Raw genomic sequence first — 26,159 nt, 5'->3', positions numbered from 1 at the left:
TGCTCTAGCCTCTGCCTCCAGCCAGGCCATGAATACAGAGGGAAGCTGTGAAGAATAGGAGCCTTAACAGAAAAAGAGGGCAAAATCGGAGTGAAATAAGCACTTTGTCATATGATTCACTGTGTGGAAACCACTGGATGCTGGTGTTGCATTCAGGGGGAAAGTGGATGGTAGTTACACACCATTTCCAAAATGGCTGCCTTTTTCTACTCTATATTTCTGCTCGGCGGGAAAGGCAGAGTGTCATCGGAAGACATTTCAAGGAAATGCAGGCATCCTTTGACAAACTGCCAAGGCATTCCGGAGGCGCCAAGTGAATGGGGGAAGAGAGAGAACAAGAATTCCATCAATTGGGATGACCGTAGTTTGTCTCCATGGTAACAAAACATTCCTGTAGTCTTGTTTACATCCGAGCGCCATCGCCAAAAGAGATAGGCACTCCGCAATTACCATCTTCACTTTGAGAAGGAAGAGGCCCACTATTACCATCATCTTTCATTTTGCTGTAATTTCGCCCGCTAGATGGGGTGTTCCAGTAGAAAATAACAATAATGCTACTCTATTGCAAGAAATTCTAAGTGATTTTATGATAACTATGCACTGTTTGATACGTTGATACATATTACTGTAAACGTTGCAGTATTATCTTATGCACATATTGGTAATCATTTGTAATATGTATTTATCTAGGACTATATTGAGGTAGTGTTAAGAGCAGTAGTATTGTACACATATCAAAGTCTTACAGCACGGGAGTCTGGTGAGGGGAGGAAGGCACATAATAATTACTGGAATGAAGTGAATGCAATGGTATCAAACACAAGGAAACCATGTGTTTGATGTGTCAATACCATTCCGTCTATTCCAGCCATTTCTATGAGCCCGTCCTTCCCAATTAAGGTGCCACCAGCCACCTGTGATGGATAGTAAACGGCATATAGAACTCAGTATTTAATACACACTATGCAATGGTTTCCCAACCAACCCGTTTTCAATCAGAACTGTACCTGTTGGACATTTTGAAGCTGACCAAGGGTGACCCCGTATCAGAAGCATGAACTTAGTGATTTAATAATGTGAGCTTTTTCTTAATGCTGTTTCAAGCAATTAAGACAACATGGAACAGCTAATGAGGTACCTTTCAACAATAACTGACCTCCTCACCATCTCATTGTCATGTTCGTTCAGTGCTGTAGATGTATGTATTCAGAATCCACAGGCTTTGGCTCTCTGAGGAATTATGTTTCTAGTGAATGATCACTTTTGTGGTCAATTATCACCTTTCTGAACTTACTACATACATTTTGATCTCTGCCAAAGAAGAAGAATAAATATCCATCTTTGCTATTCAAAAGGTTTTTGGAACCCAGCCCTATGGGGTTCCAGAATACTGCAATATACCTTGAAATGTCAGTAAACAAAGTTCCACCTAGCTTTTTTTTTTCAAACACGTCTAGTTCATCGGCCCAAGGTTCTTGGCACATGGCTTGACTTGTTGATACTCTGTGGACTAGCACTTATTGAAGGGTTGTGTTGACAAAGTAATTTCAATTTTTTACATTTTGTCAAGCACGTTTAGTTTGTACTCTTTAGCGTTGTCCTCTTTAAAAAGTCAACACAGTCCTGAAGCGAGTTGACAGTGTGACTCACTATCAAATCCAACAGACAAACACTGTGTCTGTCAACGACAGGGGATGAGGTAGCTACCATCCAAACAATCAGGAAGTGATCGAGTGCTGTCACTTTTGTCTGTCTCACCTCACAGGACTTTTGTGCACCAACATGATCTAGCTTGATGGTGAAAGCCATCCCATTTGTCAGCTGTTCCTGCCACCGCACTGAAGTACACCAGTCGGCCGCGTACACAAAATAAACCAAACGGGCCGTCACCGGCTGTGTGTCAGTCAGAGATTATGTCGCTTTTGTGTCTCCTGGGGGGAAGTGATTGCGAGGGAGTTTCACGTGAGGATGAGATTGATTGCTTAAGTGCTCTGTCAAGGTACAGTTTGACGCTGTCTCCTCTTCATGCAAGTCCAACTGCTCTCTCATCAAGCATATAAATAGTATGTTAAAAATAATAATAATAGTTGAAGGGTTGTTTGTCTATTGATATGCTCCTCCTTCCAGCTGGAAGTTACTCAAAGAGAAGATTTGGTTGTGATTTGAATGGAGGTTTCCAATGGCTTTTGAGAATTGCTTCAACTTGTCCTAGCAGGTTGCCATTCCTATCAATATCCAACTTGATATGTTTTATATGCGGTTGTCTGATACGACATAGAAATGGTTTCATCTATTTTGATGTCATCTTGTTGTTATCTACATGAAATATTTTAGATTCAAAGGCCTCTTTGTTTTCTACACTGTGATGTCATGTGCATTCCAGTTGCCATGTAAAATATTAATCAAGCATAACAAAGGGATTGGAGTTCAAAACCAAAGTACACCAGTGTTACTAAAGGACCGACATTTGGAAAGGCCTGCTTTAGACGTTCTTCTTAAATACCTTAAATACCATGGCCCAAAATCACACCAACCACCCACCCAGCCAGCTACCCAAGGCAGCAACAGTCCATTCTTTATCGAACCACCCTCCTTTAAATTTAAGCTTTAATTTCCCAGAAACCCCGGGGTTGTGGAGGCACTGTTAAAATAGCAGCTGAAGCCCCAACCGAGACATAGAAAGATAGACGTGTTGTGCCTCCACCTAAAGGCCATTACTTAGGTGGTGAGTCTGTATGCCACGATTGGCTGGGGGTAATATCGAGCCACCAGTAAGTAGCACCATTCCCTAGGGACCACCAGGGTATACATCAATGGTGTTTCTCAATGGGATGATGGAAGGGGGGATGCTAAGCCTCATACATCCGTGTCCTGGTGGGGTGTCTGTATCTGAAATCATGAAGCTACCATGATACATTCTGGCTTTGAAATGTACAGAGGGCACAGTCATAGTGTGCACAGTTCCCACTATGTTAACTTATAACTTATTATCAACTGGGTGTTTCGAGTCCTGAATGCTGATTGGCTGAAAGCCGTGGTATATCAGACCGTATACCACGGTATGACAAACATTACTTTTTACTGTTCTAATAACATTGGTAACCAGTTTATAATAGCAATAAGGCACCCCGGGGGTTTGTGATATATTGCTCTGCGTTGCATCGTGCGTAAGAACAGCCCTTAGCTGTAGTATATTGGCCATATACCACACCTCCTCGGGCATAATTGCTTAATTATAACTTCTAACTTCCATCCATCCACCTACAGTTGAAGTTGGAAGTTTACATACACCTTAGCCGAATACATTTAAACTCTGTTTTTCACAATTCCTGACATTTAATCCTAGTAAAAATTCCCTGTCGTAGGTCAGTTAGCATCACCACTTTATTTTAAGAATGTGAAATGTCATAATAATAGTAGAAAGCATGATTTATTTAAACTTTTATTTCTTTCATCACATTCCCAGTGGGTCAGAGCTGGTGTAACTGGGTCAGGTTTGTAGGCCTCCTTACTCGCACATGCTTTTTCAGTTCTGCCCACACATTTTCTATAGGATTGTGGTCAGGGCTTTGTGATGGCCACTCCAATACCTTGACTTTGTTGTCCTTAAGCCATTTTGCCACAACTTTGGAAGTATGCTTGGGGTCATTGTCCATTTAGAAGAGTAATTTGCGACCAAGCTTTAACTTCCTGACTGATGTCTTGAGATGTTGCTTCAATATATCCAAATAATTTTCCTTCCTCATGATGCCATCTATTTTGTGAAGTGCACCAGTCCCTCCTGCAGCAAAGCACCCCCACAGCATGATGCTGCCACCCCCGTGCTTCACGGTTGGGATGGTGTTCTTCGGCTTGCAAGCCATCCCCTTTTTCCTCCAAACATAACGATGGTCATTATGGCCAAACAGTTCCATTTTTGTTTCATCAGACCAGAGGACATTTCTCCAAAAAGTACGATATTTGTCCCCATGTGCAGTTGCAAACTGTAGTCTGGTGTTTTTATGGCGGTATTGGAGCAGTGCCTTCTTCCTTGCTGAGTGACCTTTCAGGTTATGTCGATATAGGACTTGTTTTACTGTGGCTATAGATACTTTTGTACCTGTTTCGTCGAGCATCTTCACAAGGTCCTTTGCTGTTGTTCTGGGATTGAGTTGCACTTTTCGCAACAAAGTACGTTCATCTCTAGGAGACAGAACGCGTCTCCTTCCTGAGCGGTATGACGGCTGCGTGGTCCCATGGTGTTTATACTTGCATACTATTGTTTGTACAGATGAACGTGGTTCCTTCAGGCATTTGGAAATTGCTCCCAAGGATGAACCAGACTTGTGGAGGTCTACAAAAAAAAATTCTGAGGTCTTGGCTGATTTCTTTTGATTTTCCCATGATATCAAGCAAAGGCACTGAGTTTGAAGGTAGGCCTTGAAATACATCCACAGGTACACCTCCAATTGACTCAAATGATGTCAATTAGCCTATCAGAAGCTTCTAAAGCCATGACATCAATTTCTGGAATTTTCCAAGCTGTTTAACCCTCCCGTTGTCCTAGGGTCAAAATGACCCGCCACTGTGTTGAACCATCATTTGTGAGGAGGCAGTGATACTTTCTTTAAAGTCTCACTGCCTCCTTCTCACAAATGATCCCAAAAATATAAAAATTAAATAAAGTTGGTTCAACACAGTGGCGGGTCATTTTGACCCTAGGACAATGGGAGGGTTAGGCACCGTCAACTTAGTGTATGTTAACTTCCGACCCACTGGAATTGTGATACAGTGAATTATAAGTGAAATAATCAGTTTTTAAGCAATTGTCGGAAAAATTACTTGTGTCATGCGCAAAGTAGATGTCCTAACCGACTTCCAAAACTATAGTTTGTTAACAAGAAATTTGTGGAGTGGTTGAAAAACAAGCTTTAATGACTCCAACCTAAGTGTATGTAAACTTCCGACTTCAACTGTATGTAGCTTTCCATCCATCTATATCATGACGTGGCATGATAAGCTGTTGCGGTCCCAGTGTCGTGATGTTCAAAGAGAAAGTAATCCATGTGCTTTTATTGTACGCTTATTTACTAAAAGTAAAGATGAAGGTGGACAGAGCTATGTCCCGACTGCTATCTGGACGCATTCCGCTTTAGAAGGCTCTACTACCGGCATTACAGTATATCACGGTTATCGTCACTGTGAATATTGTGCGGCTCTATTAGGCACATGCACTGAATGTAAACTCCCTGCATACAGCTTCAAGGTCTCCTCCTGGCTCTTTAAGATCGTAAATCCTTGCCCGTACGTGAATTCGACGCTCGACACGCCTCGGTAGGGCCTCTGCTACCCTTACCACAACATGTGCCCTGCCCTGACATATTTTATGACTCAAAGCGCTCTCCAGCTCTCTCTACTGCTCTTTCTCTCTCTGGGCGTCGTCCAGGCAGATTTATTAATTTTAATTGGATTGGCTTCATGCTGCAAGCGGTTCTTTGAGGTATATCAAGGAATGAAGCTCATCTCCTCTCACTGCCATTGGCCCAGTGGATCTCAACACTTCCAGAGCCCAGTGGAGACACCCCCTGTTAGGATGAAGGGTGCAATGGTGATTAATTTGGTATCGTGTGATATCTGATTGGATTGACTAGATTGGAGTGGTCAGGGCATAGGGTGACAGGGAATGCAGTTGAGATGTATACACCTCCGCATCTCACTTCCCATCAACCTGAGGTCCTATTTTGTGCCTCGTGGTAACGGAACAGGGCCGAACCCAATCTCCCGAGGCATCCAACCAGAATAAAATATATGTGTGTTTAAAGGTTGGAGGGAAGACAAATCGAATATACGCAAGGCTCGTACCGCTGAGTAAGTTACATGTCCTGTGGTATGACTCCTCGGCCTCCCACGACAGAGACTGAATTTTGGAGTGAATTACGGTCCGCTGCTTTCGGGATCCAAGTTCCCATTCCTGCCGCAGACGCCCGGACGAGCCCCCAGAAAATGGCCTACATCGTAGGGATAAGGTTGTGGCCAGAACAAAAAGATGTCACTGCAGTAGATCCACCACGCACGTGTGGATGCACCCTACCCTTCCCTCCCGTTTTGACCCAGCCCCCCCCCCTTCCTATCGAGGTAAAGATTGTGATGGATAGAACCTGAAGCCATGGCACAGCTCGCTAGCTCAACTCACCCTAGGCCGCCTTTTCAAAACACTCTGCATCTGCCACCACCCAGCGCATAAGATGCCTTTGTAGCACGGAGGCCAGAGACAGCCACACACACACACTGCTCTACGGCGCACTGCTCCACAGTCATGCCATCCCCCTGATGTATACACAACGGCTCATCAGGCAAGAAAATCGAAAGAACGCCTCTCCCCAGTCTCAGGGTAGCGTGTCGACTGTTATTGTAGAGCAGCCCCTTAATGATCAGCATCTGTTCTCCCTTCTCTCCTGTGCTCCGCGCACCCGTTAAACAAGCCTTAGTGTGTCACTTCCTACCAAGTATCCCTTGCTATAACGGAGGCTATAGAAAATCCCTGCTGGATGCTTCAGCCTCTTACCCTGCCCCCCGTGGAGAATAATACTGCTGACTCGGATCGAAGTTTGATTTAGAGGAAGTGCTCGTTTGTGTGAAAAAATGTCTGTGTTGCAATAATTTGACACTTTTCTCATAGATTATTTTGGGGGAGGTGCTGGATCACATTGCGATACATGTAACTACTTTACTTGATAACAACAAATATAACTATAATTTTTTGCATGTTTTAATGGACAGTGACTTAACATTAACGGCAGGGCTCTAGACAGTTTTTTCCCCCAGTGCCAAGTAAGACAACTGAGACATATTTTGTGCATAGGCCTATTGGCCTATAGACTATATTATTCACCACCTGAGGAAGTGGGAACTAAAACACTTAGCTAGATTGCTAACTCTAAATATGATATTGTTGATAAATAGCCATGTAGGCTAATTGATTAATCTATCAGTAAATGTAGGCTAGAGTCATATAGCGTTAGGCCTAGGCTGTGTCAAAGCCAGCCTACTCCGGTTGTAAAGTGGTGACATTAACTTAATGTTAAGATGTGAGAAATACTGTATTTATCTCCACAATAGCATTTTGAGCAACGGTCATATAGGCCTATGCTTGAGCTTCTCAATGCATCTCTCCCTCCTCCGTGTCACAGTGGGGAGTGGAAGTGAGAGTCAGCAGCCGATAGCCAAACAGGGACAGGCAGATAGTTTCATAGCAGGAATCAACATAATGCATAGGCTATTGCTGTTGACCAAATAATGGTTTTAGAACTATCTACAGGAACGCTGTGTAGCTAAATCACAGAAAATTACAGACGTAAGCAAAATGCTTCGGTAAGAGGAAGGCAATGTCTGTGTCGGTAATTTTTGGATTTTTGTCCCAGCTCTAATACTGTGTGCTTCCAGTAAGAAAACAGTGAGAGGCGCATTCTCTAGCTGTGACTCACTGATATTGTCCTTGAGGACTGTTGTGTAAGCACAGGCCTTTGAAATTGCACATGCACACACACACATTTTGAGTGATTGAATATCTGCTCTACAAAACTGACATCCTCAGGAAACACCATGTAAATACAATTTGCTGTCATGTTCATCACAGCTGAAGGCTATTGAGAAGAAAAACAGTCTCTTTTTTTTTTCTCTCCCTATTTTACCAGGTAAGTTGACTGAGAACACATTCTCATTTACAGCAATGACCTCGGGAATGGTTACAGGGGAGAGGAAGGGGGATGAATGAGCCAATTGGAAGCTGGGGATGATTAGTTGGCTATGATGGTATGAGGGCCAGATTGGGAATTTAGCCAGGACACCGCGGTTAACACCCCTACTCTTACGATAAGTGCCATGGGATCTTTAGTGACCAGAGAGTCAGGACACCCATTTAACGTCCCGTCCGAAAGACGGCACTGTACACAGGGCAATGTCCCCAATCACTGCCCTGGGACATTGGGATATTTTATTTTAGACCAGAGGAAAGAGTGCGTCCTACTGGCCTTCCAACACCACGTCCAGCAGCATCTGGTCTCTCATCCAGGGCCCAACCAGAACCAACTTAGCTTCAGAGGCAAGCCAGCAGTAGGATGCAGTGTGGTATACTACTGGCCAATAGCTATAGCTTTAGAGAAATGTATTTCTACTTTTTAGTGTTACTATTCTTAAGTGTTACCTGTGTGATCAAAGTCGACTCCGCAAACGTCAAGTTCCCCCCTGATGGTTCTACGAATCCAGCAGGGACAGCAGTCAGTTTAAAGCTGGGTACTGGCTTCTTTTACTTTTTTTTTTTTTTAACAAAGCCTTGTTTTAAAGGAAAACTCCACCCCAAAAAACTATCTTCTGGTATTTGTTTCATTAGTTATTGTTGACATAGTCCCAAAATGTTTTGCATGTCAGCGATCAAGTTTGATGTAGTTTGCATCATATGATGCTGCGTTTTGCCAGCTGTATTTCTGTATTTTGAAAGTTCTATATCTTGAAAATGGAATTCGCTGTGTTATTGATGGGGGCATAACTGATTGATGAGGACAATAATGGTGCCATAAGGGAACTTTATGATAAGAGCAAAGGCCTGCATGCTTTTGGATTATGGTTTGCTGTGGATTTCACCTTTCATGGTTGCTGTGGCATCATAGTTGCTCATTATTTACTGTAAATACAGGTATTTGTCATTACCAGGGTACTTTTTTAATCCTGGGAACTGTCTGGGAATGTACCCTTCTCAGCGAAGAGCAATTTCTCATGCAAGAATTTTGCTAGGACTGTCTGGGAGAGGTCTGAGTGAGGGGCCAAATTAGACGAGCTGTTATTGGCAGAGAGGTTTGAAACTCTCGTTCTTATTGGTCTATTATCTTATGCCGCCTGGTGATGTCGCCAGGCAGACCAAATCTACATTCCATCAAAACAGGCTGGAATTTCAGGCAGTCTTTTCAAACAGCTCGACACTAAAAGGGCATTCTCATCATTTTCACAATTTCACAGAATTATTGTGTGGAAATATACACTGAGTATACCAAACATTAGGAATACCTTCCTAATATTGAGTTGCACTCCCCCCCTCCCTTTTGCCCTCAGAACAGCGTCAATTCGTCAAGGAATGGACTCTACAAGGTGTCGAAAGCGTTCCACGGGGAAGCAGGCTCCAATGCTTCCCACAGTTGTGTCAAGTTAACTGGATGTCTTTTGGGTGGTGGACCATTCTTGATGCACACGAGAAACTGTTGAGCGTGAAAAACCCAGCAGCATTGCAGTTCTTGACACAAACCGGTGCGCCTGGCACCTACTACCAAACACCATTCAAAGGCACTTAAATAATTTGTCTTGCCCATTCACCCTCTGAATGGTACACATACACAATCCATGCCTCAATGCTTCAAAATCCTTTGTTAACCTGTCTCCTCCCCTTCATCTACACTAATCGAAGTGGATTTAACAAGTGACATCAGTAAGGGATCATAGCTTTCACCTGGATTCACCTGGTCAGTCTGTCATGGAAAGAGCAGGTGTTCTTAATCTTTTGTATACTCAGGGTTTATACACAACACAGGAAAATCTAGTTTTTGACTGCACTGGGCCTTTAATAGATTACCCATAGTGCCTTTTACAGCCATCTGTGGCCCTTTCCGTAGCTCAATTTGTTACCTTGCCAAAACACATTGGTGACACATTTTCATGCCATTTCCACATTACCACCTGTGGTCCTATCTGTGACAGCTAGGTCATTTTGTGGAGAGGTCGATGGTGTCCTACCAAAAGGCAGTTTAATCTTTTTTTTAGTTTATTAGTGAAGATATAGTTGAGTGTAATTTTAGTTATCAATAACTCAAAAATACCCTTATATCTTATCATATTCTCAGATGGTAATCATATTGTCAACACTGGGACAGTCATTTTGGCCAGTGATTTTATTTGATTCAATACAGAATGTAGTGTAGTTATAATGTTACAACATAAATACCCTCAAGAATTATATTACATTCCATTAATCTCATCTGGGTTTTTTGGTTGTGAGCGACAGTTGCGCCTATTCCTTCCTAATGTTCATACCATTTTTCGTTTGCGCCTCGTCTCATGTTGGTGGAGCACCTTCTACTCCTATCCAGTAATCTCATCTAATGCATTTCTTATTTTGTACCCTTTCCCAGAATACAGACCCGGTCCATGACATGCTGTTGGACGTGATCACGTGGGTTGGCATCCTGCTCTCTCTGGTCTGCCTGCTCATCAGCTTGTTCACCTTCTGCTTCTTCCGGGGTCTCCAGAGCGACCGCAACACCATCCACAAGAACCTCTGCATCAGCCTCTTCATAGCAGAGTCCCTCTTCCTGGTGGGGATCAACCGAGCTGACCAACCGGTAAGAACATTCCCAAGCTGGACAAATGATGCGCAGAAAACACAGCCCACAATGGTTTTCAATGAGAGCAGTGTGTTAGTGGAGGGCCTAGGGTTGTGTCGCTTTGTCTGTCTGAAAAGTTGGTGCGGTTTCTACTTTTGAGCGAGTCTGGGGGGCTTCATCTCAATAGTCTAAAGTTGCTCCCCCTCGTCTTGTCTTCTTTATCTGCACTAATCTGAAAATGCAGTGAAAGCAACGAGGCAGAAGTCTGTTTGGGATTTAAGTCTGATCTTTGATCTATCACCTGTCTCCCAAATCAGTTCTCTGATAAAGGAAAGGAGGAGAGGGAGCCAAATTGAACTATTGAAATGAATCCAGGGTGTCAGATCTAGTCCCTTTGGGGCCAAAGTGCCCATGTGCTTTCATTTCAAACTGGCGCTTATTTGATCTATTAGTGTTACTGATTGACTAGAAAGGCTACACACCTGGTTCATCCGGTCTAAATCAGACATGGCACTGTGCTCTGTATATAAGGTCACCTGCCTATCGTACTATCAGTAACACCAAGTCCCACTGCAGTAACTAAGCATTTGATAGTGGGTCCACAGGTAACAGCTAGAGACAGTAGTTAAAGGTCCAATGCAGCTGTTTTTATCTCAATATCAAATCATTTCTGTGTAACATTTATGTACCTTACTGTGATTGTTTTCAATTAACATGGTCGAAAACAGACAAAAAATACACTATATATACAAAAGTATGTGGACACCCCTTCAAATTTGTGGGTTCAGCTATTTCAGCCACACCTGTTGTTGACAGGTGTATACAATTGAGCACACAGCCATGCAATCTCCATAGACAAACATTGGCAGTAGAATGGCCTTACTGAAGAGCTCAGTGACTTTCAACGTGGCACCGTCATTGGATGCCAACTTTCCAACAAGTCAGTTCGTCAAATTTCTGCCTTGCTAGAGCTGCCCTGGTCAACTGTACGGGCTGTTATTGTGAAGTGGAAACGTCTAGGAAAAACAACGGCTCAGCCGCAAAGTGGTAGGCCACACAAGCTCACAGAACGGGACCGCCGAGTGCTGAAGCGCCTAGCACGTAAAAATCATCTGTCCTCGGTTGCAACACACACTACCAAGTTCCAAACTGCCTCTGGAAGCAACGTCAGCACAATAATTGTTTGTTAGGAGCTTCATGAAATGCGTTTCCATGGCTGAGCAGCCACATGCCTAAGATCACCATGTGCAATGCAAAGCGTTGGCTGGAGTGGTGTAAAGCTCGCCGCCATTGGACTCTGGAGCAGTGTAAACACGTTCTCTGGAGTGATGAATCACGCTTCACCATCTGGCAGTCCGACGGACTAATCTGGGTTTGGGCAGATGCCAGGAGAACGCTACCTGCCCCAATGCATAGTGCCAACTGTAAAGTTTGGTGGAGGAGGATCTGGGGCTGTTTTTCATGGTTCAGGCTAGGCCCCTTAGTTCCAGTGAAGGGAAATATTCTAGACGATTCTGTGCTTCCAACTTTGTGGCAACAGTTTGGGGAAGGCCCTTTCCTGTTTCAGCATGACAATGCCCCTGTGCACAAAGCGAGGTCCATATAGAAATGGTTTGTCGAGATCGGTGTGGAAGAACTTGACTGGCTTGCGCAAAGCCCTGACCTCAACCCCATCGAACGATGAATTGAATTGGAACACCGACTGCGAGCCAGGACTAATCGCCCAACATCAGTGCCCAAACTCACTAATGCTCTTGTGGCTGAATGGAAGCAAGTCCCTGCAGCAATATTCCGACATCTAGTGGGAAGGCTTCCCAAAAGAGTGGAGGCTATTATAGCAGCAAAGGGGGGGACCAACTCCATATTAATGCCCATGATTTTGGAATGAGATGTTTGACATGTATATACAGTGAGGGAAAAAAGTATTTGATCCCCTGCTGATTTTGTAAGTTTGCCCACTGACAAAGACATGATCAGTCTAAAATTGTAATGGTAGGTTTAATTGAACAGTGAGAGACAGAATAACAACAAAAAAATCCAGAAAAACGCATGTCAAAACTGTTATAAATTGATTTGCATTTTAATGAGGGAAATAAGTATTTGACCCCTCTGCAAAACATGACTTAGTACTTGGTGGCAAAACCCTTGTTGGCAATCACAGAGGTCAGACGTCAAAATCCTTTGTTAACCTGTCTCCTCCCCTTCATCTACACTAATCGAAGTGGATTTAACAAGTGACATCAATAAGGGATCATATCTTTCACCTGGATTCACCTGGTCAGTCTGTCATGGAAAGAGCAGGTGTTCTTAATCTTTTGTATACTCAGGGTTTATACACAACACAGGAAAATCTAGTTTTTGACTGCACTGTGCCTTTAATAGATTACCCATAGTGCCTTTTACAGCCATCTGTGGCCCTTTCCGTAGCTCAATTTGTTACCTTGCCAAAACACATTGGTGACACATTTTCATGCCATCTTGTAGTTGGCCACCAGGTTTGCACACATCTCAGGAGGGATTTTGTCCCACTCATCTTTGCAGATCTTCTCCAAGTCATTAAGGTTTCAAGGCTGACGTTTGGCAACTCGAACCTTCAGCTCCCTCCACAGATTTTCTATGGGATTAAGGTCTGGAGACTGGCTAGGCCACTCCAGGACCTTAATGTGCTTCTTCTTGAGCCACTCCTTTGTTGCCTTGGCCGTGTGTTTTGGGTCATTGTCATGCTGGAATACCCATCCACGACCCATTTTCAATGCCCTGGCTGAGGGAAGGAGGTTCTCACCCAAAATTTGACGGTACATGGCCCCGTCCATCGTCCCTTTGATGCGGTGAAGTTGTCCTGTCCCCTTAGCAGAAAAACACCCCCAAAGCATAATGTTTCCACCTCCATGTTTGACGGTGGGGATGGTGTTCTTGGGGTCATAGGCAGCATTCCTCCTCCTCCAAACACGGCGAGTTGAGTTGATGCCAAAGAGCTCGATTTTGGTCTCATCTGACCACAACACTTTCACCCAGTTCTCCTCTGAATCATTCATATGTTCATTGGCAAACTTCAGACGGGCCTGTATATGTGCTTTCTTGAGCAGGGGGACCTTGCGGGCGCTGCAGGATTTCAGTCCTTCACGGCGTAGTGTGTTACCAATTGTTTTCTTGGTGACTATGGTCCCAGCTGCCTTGAGATCATTGACAATATCCTCCCATGTAGTTCTGGGCTGATTCCTCACCGTTCTCATGATCATTGCAACTCCACGAGGTGAGATCTTGCATGGAGCCCGAGGGAGATTGACAGTTCTTTTGTGTTTCTTCCATTTGGGAATAATCGCACCAACTGTTGTCACCTTCTCACCAAGCTGCTTGGCGATGGTCTTGTAGCCCATTCCAGCCTTGTGTAGGTCTACAATCTTGTCCCTGACATCCTTGGAGAGCTCTTTGGTCTTGGCCATGGTGGAGAGTTTGGAATCTGATTGATTGATTACTTCTGTGGACAGGTGTCGTTTATACAGGTAACAAGCTGAGATTAGGAGCACTCCCTTTAAGAATGTGCTCCTAATCTCAGCTCATTACCTGTATAAAAGACACCTAGGAGCCAGAAATCTTTCTGATTGAGAGGGGGTCAAATACTTATTTCCCTCATTAAAATGCAAATCAATTTACAAAATTTTTGACATGCGTTTTTCTGGATTTTTTTGTTGTTATTCTGTGTCTCACTGTTCAAATAAACCTACCATTAAAATTATAAACTGAACAATTCTTTGTCAGTGGGCAAACGTACAAAATCAGCAGGGGATCAAATACTTTTTTCCCTCACTGTATGTCCGCATACGTTTGGTCATGTAGTGTAGCTTATTAGCAATGAGCAATTTCTCAAACAAGAATGTTGCTAGGACTGTCTTGGAGTGGGGAGGGGGAAACTGAAAACTAGCTGTTATTGGCAGAGAGGTTTGGAACCTTTTCTTATTGGTCTATTAACTAATTTATCGCCTGGTGATGTCACCAGGCAGGCCAAAACTCCATTCCACCAAAACATTCGAACCGCTCTTATACTAAAAGGGCATTATCATCATTTTCACAATTTCACAGTATTATTCCAACCTCATAGTGTGGTAATATATTTATAAAACACAGGAAAATCATATTTTTTACTGCGCTGGGCCTTTAGCCAGGTATAATTTTACATTCCTTATATTTAAACTTTTGCTTCAAGGTTATTCAGTTCACACACAAACCCTGGTAAAACACAGTAAAAGGCTAGTACTAAACAAATATGGGCTTAGCCAAGAATTTAGGAAATGAGAAAAGCTCTTAACCCTGTTGAATCGTTATGCTCACGTCTTCCTATTGCAGTATAATCTTATCAGTTAAATTGTTTTTATTTCGCAGTCCTGACTTTACGCAGTACTTTATGCCTGGATCTTGTTAAAAAAGATGTCTGATACTTAAGCATTCAGTGTGAGCTTCACCAAGGCTCTCATCTCTTGATGGCCAGTTACACTCGGGAAAGCAATTCAGCAGTCCACTGGAACATCAAGGTTTTAGTGGATACTTACTAGGGCATCTGGGTATTTGAAGGGCGAAAAGCTGAAGTAAAAGGCATGTTGTACAATGGATCTAAATTATGTCTGTTATCATAATTGGAATAAGTGAACGTTGCAAACGGTTGAGTGTGTTTCCTCTAGAACAAATATAATTACCCTTAGTCTGTTCTAATTTGGACACCTCAAGTGAACATGAGAACATAGATGATGCTATAGATTTGGAAGTGTTCTGTTTTGAAGCTGTATGTAGCAATGGTTATGAGTAGCACAGTAAAGGTTCCTCAACTTGTTTTTGGAATTTATAGAACGGGTGGGTCTAATCCTGAATGCTCATTGGTTAAAACCGCATTCCAGCCGGTGTCTATTCCACAAGTTACCACCGGCATTAAAATGCCTGTTTATTCTGTTCCATCTCACTGCGCAATCAACTGTCTCATCAGCCCAACCAGACAATTTATAAACTTGATATCCACTCTAAAAAGCATTTAGACATCATCTCCCATTTCTTTTAGAATAGCAATTGGTTTTCAATAGCGGAGATTTGTATAAACCTTGACATTTGCAACATTGTTTTAGTATTGAAATTCGATCTCCAGCTATCCCATAGTAATGAACGTGTAAGGGTCGGGATGAGACAGCCAGTCAATCATGAATCAGCATCATTTTATGGATATATACAAAAATGTCAAAAGAAAACAGGTAAAACGAAACGAAGTGTAGCTGGTTTGCAATCTTTCCAGCTTCATTTTGACATTATTGTGTTATCTGTGTGGTTGGCTAGCTCCTCTGAACAACAGTGTCGTGACGCGAGAGCACATTTTCTATGCCAGCTGAAAGCATGCATCATTTGCTCATTGTTATGAATGTATCCACATAAATGTCACTAGAAAACAGCTTAAGCAAATGCAAATGCAGCTACTGTTGTTATTCTGGCTGCACTGTTTGACATGACGGTAAATTAGCCGTAGTTGGCTAGCTAGCAAGCAAGGGATAAGAACATTGCCAGCCAGTATGGCAATAGAACATTTAGAACGACTACTACCATAGATACAGAACAAAAAGACTGAACGACTGGTCACCGAACCGATAGAACGAACGACCAGCTGGCTTGGGTAGCAACCCTAGATTTGTATCGGGACTATATCTTGTGGAAGGATGAAATAGTATGAATAAATACATCAAAATACATTTTCTAATTCAAATATGTAAGTCATTATTTGAATATGTTGGTAACCTGTTGTATACAACAACACCCGTGCCAATATATCCTCCAAACACCGGCTTCTCGGGCATTATCAATTAAATAATGTATAGAATGTATTGATATTAATTAATCACGTGTATGAAGGAGAGAACTATAGAAGGTGCTCAGCGTAGGTGGCACAAACACCTTTCATTTACGTTAAAAAAAATATATATATATATATATACAGTTGAAGTCGGAAGTTTACATACACCTTAGCCAAATACATTTAAACTAAGTTTTTCACAATTCCTGACATTTAATCCTAGTAAAAATTCCCTGTTTTAGGTCAGTTAGGATCACCACTTTATTTTAAGAATGTGAAATGTCAGAATAATAGTAGAGAAAATGATTTATTTCAGCTTTTATTTATTTCATCACATTCCCAGTGAGTCAAAAGTGTACATACACTCAATTAGTATTTGGTAGCATTGCCTTTAAATTGTTTAACTTGGGTCAAACGTTTCGGGTAGACTTCCACAAGCTTCCCACAATAAGTTGGGTGAATTTTGGCCCATTCGTCCTGACAGAGCTGGTGTAACGGAGTCAGGTTTGTAGGCCTCCTTGCTCGCACACGCCTTTTCAGTTCTGCCCACAAATGTTCTATAGGATTGAGGTCAGGGCTTTGTGATGGCCACTCCAATACCTTGACTTTGTTGTCCTTAAGCCATTTTGCCACAACTTTGGAAGTATGCTTGGGGTCATTGTCCATTTAGAAGACCCATTTGCGACCAAGCTTTAACTTCCTGACTGATGTCTTGAGATGTTGCTTCAATATATCCATATAATTTTCCTTCCTCATGACGCCATCTATTTTGTGAAGTGCACCAGTCCCTCCTGCAGCAAAGCACCCCCACAGCATGATGCTGCTACCCCTGTGCTTCACGGTTGGGATGGTGTTCTTTGGCTTGCAAGAACTCCCTTTTTCCTCAAAACATAACGATGAGGGCCAATTATGGGCCATTATGGCCAAACAGTTTTATTTTTGTTTCATCAGACCAGAGGACACTTCTCCAAAAAGTAAGATCTTTGTCCCCATGTGCAGTTGCAAACCGTAGTCTGGCTTTTTTATGGCGGTTTTGGAGCAGTGGCTTCTTCCTTGCTGAGCGGCCTTTCAGGTTATGTCGATATAGGACTTGTTTTACTATGGATATAGATACTTTTGTACCTGTTTCCTCCAGCATCTTCACAAGGTCCTTTGCTGTTGTTCTGGGATTGATTTGCACTTTTCGCACCAAAGTACGTTCATCTCTAGGAGACAGAAGCGGTATGATGACTGCGTGGTCCCATGGTGTTTATACTTGCGTACTATTGTTTGTACAGATGAACGTGGTGCCTTCAGAAGTTTGGAAATTGCTCCCAAGGATTAACCAGACTTGTGGAGGTCTACAATTGTTTTTCTGAGGTCTTGGCTGATTTCTTTTGATTTCCCCATGATGTCAAGCAAAGAGGCACTGAGTTTGAAGGTAGACCTTGAAATAAATCCACAGGTACACCTCTAATTGACTCAAATGATGTCAATTAGCCTATCAGAAGCTTCTAAAGCCATGACATCATTATCTGGAATTTTCCAAGCTGTTTAAAGGCACAGTCAACTTAGTGTATGTACACTTCTGACCCCACTGGAATTGTGATATAGTGAATTATATGTGAAATAATCTGTCTGTAAACAATTGCTGGAAAGATTACTTGTATCATGCACAAAGTAGATGTCCTATCCGACTTGCCAAAACTATAGTTTGTTAACAAGAAATGTGTGGAGTGGTTGAAAAACTAGTTTTAATGACTCCAACCTAATTGTATGTAAACTTCCGACTTCAACTGTGTATAAACTCAGCAAAAAAAGAAACGTCCTCTCACTGTCAACTGCGTTTATTTTCAGCAAACTTAACATGTGTAAATATTTGTATGAACATAACAAGATTCAACAACTGAGACATGAACTGAACAAGTTACACAGACATGTGGCTAACATAAATGGAATAATGTGTCCCTGAACAAAGAAGGGGGTCAAAATCAAAAGTAACAGTCAGTATCTGGTGTGGCCACCAGCTACGTTAAGTACTGCATTGCATCTCCTCCTCATGGACTGCACCAGATTTGCCAGTTCTTGCTGTGCGATGTTACTCCACTCTTCCACCAAGGCACCTGCAAGTTCCCAGACATCTTTGGGGGGAATGGCCTTAGGCCTCACTCCGATCCAACAGGTCCCAGACGTGCTCAATGGGATTGAGATTTGTGCTCTTCGCTGGTCATGGCAGAACATTGACATTCCTGTCTTGTAGGAAATCACGCACAGAACGAGCAGTATGGCTGGTGGCATTGTCATGCTGGAGGGTCATGTCAGGATGAGCCTGCAGGAAAGGTACCACATGAGGGAGGAGGATGTCTTCCCTGTAACGCACAGAGTTGAAATTGCCTGCAATGACAACAAGCTCAGTCCGATGATGCTGTGACACAACGCCCTAGACCATGACTGACCCTCCACCTCCAAATCGATCCCGCTCCAGAGTACAGGCCTCGGTGTAACACTTATTCCTTCGACGATAAACGGGAATCCGAACATCACCCCTGGTGAGACAAAACCGCGACTCGTCAGTAAGAGCACTTTTTGTCAGTCCTGTCTGGTCCAGCGACGGTGGGTTTGTGCCCATAGGCGACGTTGTTGCCGGTGATGTCTGTTGAGGACCTGCCTTACAACAGGCCTACAAGCCCTCAGTCCAGCCTCTCTCAGTCTACTGCAGACAGTCTGAGCACTGATGGAGGGATAGTGCGTTCCTGGTGTAACTCGGGCAGTTGTTGTTGCCGTCCTGTACCTGTCCCGCAGATGTGATGTTCGGAAGTACCGATCCTGTGCAGGTGTTGTTACATGTGGTCCTTTTTTTGCTGAGTTTATATATATACAGTGGGGAGAACAAGTATTTGATACACTGCCAATTTTGCAAGTTTTCCTACTACTGGGATCAGCCCAGAACTACACGGCAGGACCTGGTCAATGATCTGAAGAGAGCTGGGACCACAGTCTCAAAGAAAACCATTAGTAACACACTACGCCGTCATGGATTAAAATCCTTCAGCGCACGCAAGGTCCTGCTCAATCCAGCGCATGTCCAGGCCCATCTGAAGTTTGCCAATGACCATCTGGATGATCCAGAGGAGGAATGGGAGAAGGTCATGTGGTCTGATGAGACAAAAATAGAGCTTTTTGGTCTAAACTCCACTCGCCATGTTTGGAGGAAGAAGAAGGATGAGTACAACCCCAAGAACACCATCCCAACCGTGAAGCATGGAGGTGGAAATATAATTATTTGGGGATGCTTTTCTGCAAAGGGGACAGGACGACTGCACCGTATTGAGGGGAGGATGGATGGGGCCATGTATCGCGAGATCTTGGCCAACAACCTCCTTCCCTCAGTAAGAGCATTGAAGATGGGTCGTGGCTGGGTCTTCCAGCATGACAACGACCCGAAACACACAGCCAGGGCAACTAAGGAGTGGCTCCGTAAGAAGCATCTCAAGGTCCTGGAGTGACCTAGCCAGTCTCCAGACCTGAACCCAATAGAAAATCTTTGGAGGGAGCTGAAAGTCTGTATTGTCCAGCGACAGCCCCGAAACCTGAAGGATCTGGAGAAGGTCTGTATGGAGGAGTGGGCCAAAATCCCTGCTGCAGTGTGTGCAAACCTGGTCAAGACTTACAGGAAACGTATGATCTCTGTAATTGCAAACAAAGGTTTCTGTACCAAATATTAAGTTCTGCTTTTCTGATGTATCAAATACTTATGTCATGCAATAAAATGCAAATTAATTACTTAAAAATCATACAATGTGATTTTTGTTTTAGATTCCGTCTCTCACAGTTGAAGTGTACCTATGATAAAAAGTACAGACCTCTACATGCTTTGTAAGTAGGAAAACCTGCAAAATCGGCAGTGTATCAAATACTTGTTCTCCCCACTGTATACACACACTATCGGTCAAAAGTTTTAGAACACCTACTCATTCAAGGGTTTTCTTTATTTTTACTATGTTCTACATTGTAAAATAATAGTGAAGACATCAAAACTATGAAATAACACATAGGGAATCATGTAGTAACCAAAAAAGTGTTAAACAATTCAAAATATATTTTATATTTGAGGTTCTTCAAATAGCCACCCTTTGCCTTGATGACAGCTGTGCACACTCTTGTAATTCTCTCAACCAGCTTCACCTGGAATGCTTTTCCAACCGTCTTGAAGGTGTTCCCACATATGCTGAGCACTTGTTGGCTGATTCTTCTTCACTCTGCGGTCCAACTCATCCCAAACCATCTCAATTGGGTTGAGGTCGGGGAATTGTTGAGACCAGGTCATCTGATGCAGCACTCCATCACTCTCCTTCTTGGTAAAATAGCCCTTAAACTGGAGGTGTGTTGGGTCATTGTCTTGTTGAAAACAAATTATAGTCCCAATAAGCCCAAACCAGATCGGATGGCATTTCGCTGAGGAATGCTGTGGTTGCCATGCTGGTTAAGTGTGCCTTGAATTCTAAATAAATCACAGACTGTGTCACCAGCAAAGCACCCCCACACCATAACACCTCCTCCTCCATGCTTTACGGTGGGAACTACACATGCAGAGATCATCAGTTCACCCACACCGCGTCTCACAAAGACACGGCGGTTGGAACCGAAAATCTGAAATTTGGACTCGAGACCAAAGGACACCTTTCCACCGGTCTAATGTCCATTGCTCGTGTTTCTTGGCCCAAGCAGTTCTCTTCTTCTTATTGGTGTCCTTTAGTAGTGGTTTATTTGCAGCAATTCGACCATGAAGGCCTGATTCACACAGTCCCCTCTGAACAGTTAATGTTGAGATGTGTCTGTTACTTGAACTCTGTGAAGCATTTATTTGGGCTGCAATATCTGAGGCTGGTAACTCTAATGAACTTATCCTCTGCAGCAGAGGTAACTCTGGGTCTTCCATTCCTGTGGCGGTCCTCATGAGAGCCAGTTTCATCATAGTGCTTGATGGTTTTTGCGACTGCACTTGAAGAATCTTTCAAAGTTCTTGACATGTTCCTTATTGATTGACCTTCATGTCATAAAGTAATGATGTACTGTCGTTTCACGTTGCTTATTTGAGCTGTTCTTGCCATAATATGGACTTGGTCTTTTACCAAATAGGGCTATCTTCGGTATACCACCCCTACCTTGTCACAACACAACTGATTGGCTCAAATGCATTAAGAAGGAAATAAATTCCACAAATTATTTTTTAAGAAGGCACACCTGTTAATTTTAATGCATTCCAAGTGATTACCTCATGAAGCTGGTTGAGAGAATGTCATAAGTGTGCAAAGCTGTCATGAAGGAAAAGGGTGGCTATTTGAAGAATCTCAAATATAAAATATATTTTGATTTGTTTAACACTTTTTTGGTTACTACATGATTCCATATGTGTTATTTCATAGTTTTGATGTTTTCACTATTATTCTCATTGTAGAAAATAATAAAATTTAAGAAATACCCTGGAATGAGTAGGTGTGTCCAAACTTTTGACTGGTACTGTATTCGGAAAGTATTCAGACCCCTTGACTTTTTCCACATTTTGTTATTTTACAGCCTTATTCTAAAATGGATTAAAAATAATAATAATCCTCATCAATCTACACACAATACCCCGTAATGACAAAGCAAAAGCAGGTTTTTAGAAATTGTAGCAAATCTATAAAAAAAAGCAGACATACCTTATTTACATAAGTATTCAGAACCTTTGCTATGAGACTCAAAATTGAGCTCAGATGCATCCTGTTTCCATTGATCATCATTGAGATGTTCCTACAACTTGATTGGAGTCCACCTGTGGTAAATTCAATTGATTGGACATGATTTGGAAAGCACACACCTGTCTATATAAGTCTCACTGTTGACAGTGCATGTCAGAGCAAAAACCAAGCCATGAGGTCGAAGGAATTGTCCGTAGAGCTCCGAGACAGGATTGTGTCGAGGCACAGACCTTGGGAAGGGTGCCAAAACATTTCTGCAGCATTGAAGGTCCCCAAGAACACAGTGGCCTCCATCATTCTTAAATGGAAAAGTTTGGAACCACCAAGACTCTTCCTAGAGCTGGCCGCCCTGCCAAACTGAGCAATTGGGGGAGAAGGGCCTTGGTCAGGGAGGTGACCAAGAACCCGATGGTCACTCTGACAGAGCTCCAGAGTTCCTCTGTGGAGATGGGAGAACCTTCCAGAAGGACAACCATCTCTGCAGCACTCCACCAATCAGGCCTATATGGTAGAGTGGCCAGACGGAAGCCACTCCTCAGTAAAAGGCACATGAAATACCGCTTGGAGTTTGTCAAAAGGCACCTAAAGACTCCTCAGACCATGAGAAACAAGATTCTCTGGTCTGATGAAACCAAGATTGAAGTCTTAGGCCTGAATGCCAAGCGTCACTTCTAGAGGAAACCTGTCACCATCCCTACGGTGAAGCATGGTGGTGGCAGCATCATGCTGAGGGGATGTTTTTCAGCGGCAGGGACTGGGAGACTAGTCAGGATCGAGGGAAAGATGAACGGAGCGATGTACATAGAGAACCTTGATGAAAACCTGCTCTAGAGCGCTCAGGACCTCAGACTGGGGTGAAGGTTCACCTTCCAACAGGACAACGACCCTAAGCACACAGCCAAGACAATGCAGGATTGGCTTCGGGACAAGTCTCTGAATGTCCGTGAGTGGCCCTGCCAGAGCCCGGAATTAAACATGATTGAACATCTCTGGAGAGACCTGAAAATGTCTGTGCAGCGACGCTCCCCATCCAACCTGACAGCGCTTGAGGGGATCTGCAGAGAAGAATGGGAGAAACTCCCCAAATACAGGTGTGCCAAGCTTGTAGCGTCATACCCAAGAAGACTCGAGGCTGTAATAGTTTCCGAATGCACTGTATATTTGTCTGTGTGTGTCATATATATATATATATATATATATATATATATATATATATATATATATATATATACACACACAAACACAATGATAATTAACACCATGGGATACCTATAGCCAACACTGACTTTGCTCTCTTCTAGTGTTTTCTCAGCATCTCTCACAAATATTCCTTCAGCAAGTTCCCCCCAGTCCCCCTGGTTCTCCCAGTTCCACCCTGTTACTTCACCTGACACAGCTCAAGCTCCTATGTTTCTATCAAATGACCACACACACACACAACACGCTCCCCCTCACCCACTCCCTTTCCCCCCTTTCCACTACCTGCCTCTGCACTAAACCTCCCGTCACGATGTAGAGCAGTAGACTGATCTCTAAACGCTGCGGATAATCTGGATTAGGCGATCAATATGCCCCCCCCCCCACTGTTTTTAATGGCTGCAGCTGGGTTGTAAAGAGCTGAGCTGTAGTAGGTACCTGGTAGAGCTCTGCACTCAGGGCACCGTCATTATCAACAGGGTGCAGTAGGGAGGGGGGTGAGAGGAGTTAGAGGAGTGAAAGTGTGTGTGTGTGTGTGTGTGTGTGTGTGTGTGTGTGTGTGTGTGAGGGATGCAATGGAAAGTATGTTCCACAATTAGTACATTGACAGGCACAGAAATACACACACACACCTGCTCTCATGAATGTGGACCGTACTCAACAGATGAACGTTTTCAGAATGTGCTTTTGCCCTCTACTCTTCCCTATCATAAGATGTGATGGTCTTGATTCACTGGGCAATTTAAAGATCACTCTCTCCTTATTGCAGTGATGGCCACTGAACCTGAAAGTAATTTAATTGAAACCAATTTCAATGACCGTTCAACAAAGTACCTCGCGTGTGACCAATTGCTCCAATAATCTGATCAATTACAGTCGTTGCAAGTACACTGTGTGTGTGTGTGTGTGTGTGTGTGTGTGTGTGTGTGTGTGTGTGTGTGTGTGCATGCGCAGTGTTGGCTATCCTGTCCTTGTTTATCTATGTTCTATTACCTTGTCAAATGCATGAGACTGACATTTCGGCACTAAAGGGCTTTTTAATAATAGAAAATAAAATTCAAGGAAATGTTTTAACAATATGAATATAATCATGAGAGAGTAACACCTGTCCTCCATATTGTTCTTGGAATTTTTTCTGCACATCGACACGTATTCTGTCAGTCTTTAAGCCAAACACATTGATCTGTGACCTGTACTGTCTCCCCTCCCCTCCTCAGATTGCCTGTGCTGTGTTCGCCGCCCTGCTCCACTTCTTCTTCCTGGCTGCCTTCACCTGGATGTTCCTGGAGGGCGTGCAGCTCTACATTATGCTGGTGGAGGTGTTTGAGAGCGAGCACTCGCGCAAACGCTACTTCTACCTGGTGGGCTACGGCGTGCCCGCGCTCATTGTGGCTGTGTCGGCCGCCGTGGACTACCGGAGCTACGGCACGGATCGAGTGTGAGTATTTACCCCATCGTTAGAACCTCGCTGTAGGAACCCTGTCGTTAGGACCATGTCATGCCCTCCATTAACCCATTCACTTCTAAGGTCTAGATTCTAAAGCAGTGTTACTCAAACCTCTACGCAAGCACCGTGTGTTCCTCTATTTTATATTGTCCAGTACTGGCACACCTGATTCAAATGTCAACCAATCAGCAAGCCCTTGATTTGTCGAATCTGGTGTGCTTGGATTCTAATTGAACAAATATGTGAAACGACAGGGGGTCCTTAGGACCAGTTTGGGAAACACTTCTAGACAAGCTCTTACTTGGAGACAAGGCTGCTGATTGCATAGCCCATATGGTCCTGTGTGGCTCAGTTGGTAGAGCATGGCTCTTGCAATGCCAAGGATTGTGGGTTCGATTCCTGCTGGCGCCACCCATATAAGAAATCAGTAAAAGTGTCTGCTAAATGGCATATATTATAATAACATCTTAACTTATTGTATTCAAAAAAAAATAAAAAAATTGCTTGTTCAAAGAAGTCATCATCCGTACGACCAGCACCATCTTATGATACACAATGCCAGGCTGTTGGCCATATCTGAACTATTCAATATGGTTGTGATGTGTTCAGTATGGCTGTTCTGGGTGTTTGTTTGTTTAACGGCTGTTGAGACATAGTGCCATTCTGCTGTGCCATTCTGTTTGGTTTTTTGGAAGTTCTTCTTCAGTTTTAGAGTAGGGCCTGTATTCATAATGTCTCAGAGTAGGAGTGCTGATGTAGGATCAGGACTCCCCCCCTTCTACATCTGCGTTGCTTTCTCTTTGGGGTTTTAGGATGGGTTTCTGTATAAGCACTTTGTGAGATCTGCTGATGTAAAAATACTTTATAAATACATTTGGTTGATCAGCACTCCTACTCTGAGACACTATGAATACGGACCCAGATGATACCATGATAGGGGGTTTCCTGAACATGTGACCTGAAATATAAACATCTTGTAGACTATAACAAGGGCACAGAGTTGTTCCTCATCACGTCACCTAGACAAGGAAAACTCCTGTCATAACACTACATTTGATTTGCACATTTAGTTAGTCAGTTTAATTATCATATTCACACAGCCACACTGATTCGGCTGACTCATTTTATTGAATAAAAACAGTTTGTGGTCATCGTTAGCCTTTAAAGATATATATTTGGCGTTGCTGCAATAACTAATGCTCCTCATCACTCCTTAATGGACCTGAGCGGTTATTCTAAAACAGAACTTCTGCTGACTTGACAAAATGTTTAACAGTGGAAAATGCAAGCTCAAACGCTAGCCTTAGCCGTGTGAATGTCAAGCCATTGTGGTTAGCGTCTTTAGCATTCACATAACTTCCAATTGACTGAGGGAGCAATAGATGGAGAGAGGAAAGAAAGCGCTAGATGGAGACGGAGCGAGAAATGGAGACGGCGAGACCGTAGTCTTCATAGGTTCTTATGTTTCCCTGCAGAAGATACTCAAGAAATTATTTGATTTATAAACCAGCCTTCCTAACAATAACACAGTGACACCGTTCCTCTTTCACTAAATCTGTAGCCAATCTAAAAATAATATGAACCAGCATAAGCAGTTTGCTCATGAGATGTTCATCATACACATA

At 43.2% G+C, this 26,159-nt stretch overlaps 1 protein-coding gene across 1 annotated transcript in view; it reads left to right on the top strand.

The window, feature by feature from the left end:
• Positions 1 to 26,159, top strand: part of LOC311112601 (adhesion G protein-coupled receptor L3-like) — a gene marked incomplete at its 5' end in the record, with an annotated part of 228,768 nt that overhangs the window by 176,215 nt on the left and 26,394 nt on the right. The window contains 2 exons of the mRNA XM_084155747.1: positions 10,155 to 10,364; positions 24,305 to 24,525. Coding sequence (XP_084011873.1) covers positions 10,155 to 10,364; positions 24,305 to 24,525 — 431 coding nt within the window. The remainder of the gene's footprint in view (positions 1 to 10,154; positions 10,365 to 24,304; positions 24,526 to 26,159) is intronic.

Source organism: Coregonus lavaretus (genome assembly GCF_964263955.1).
Source record: "Coregonus lavaretus genome assembly, chromosome: 39".
Taxonomy (NCBI): Eukaryota; Metazoa; Chordata; class Actinopteri; order Salmoniformes; family Salmonidae; genus Coregonus; species Coregonus lavaretus.
The sequence above is the reverse complement of the archived record's forward strand: the minus strand, read 5'-3'. Positions and strand labels throughout refer to the sequence as shown.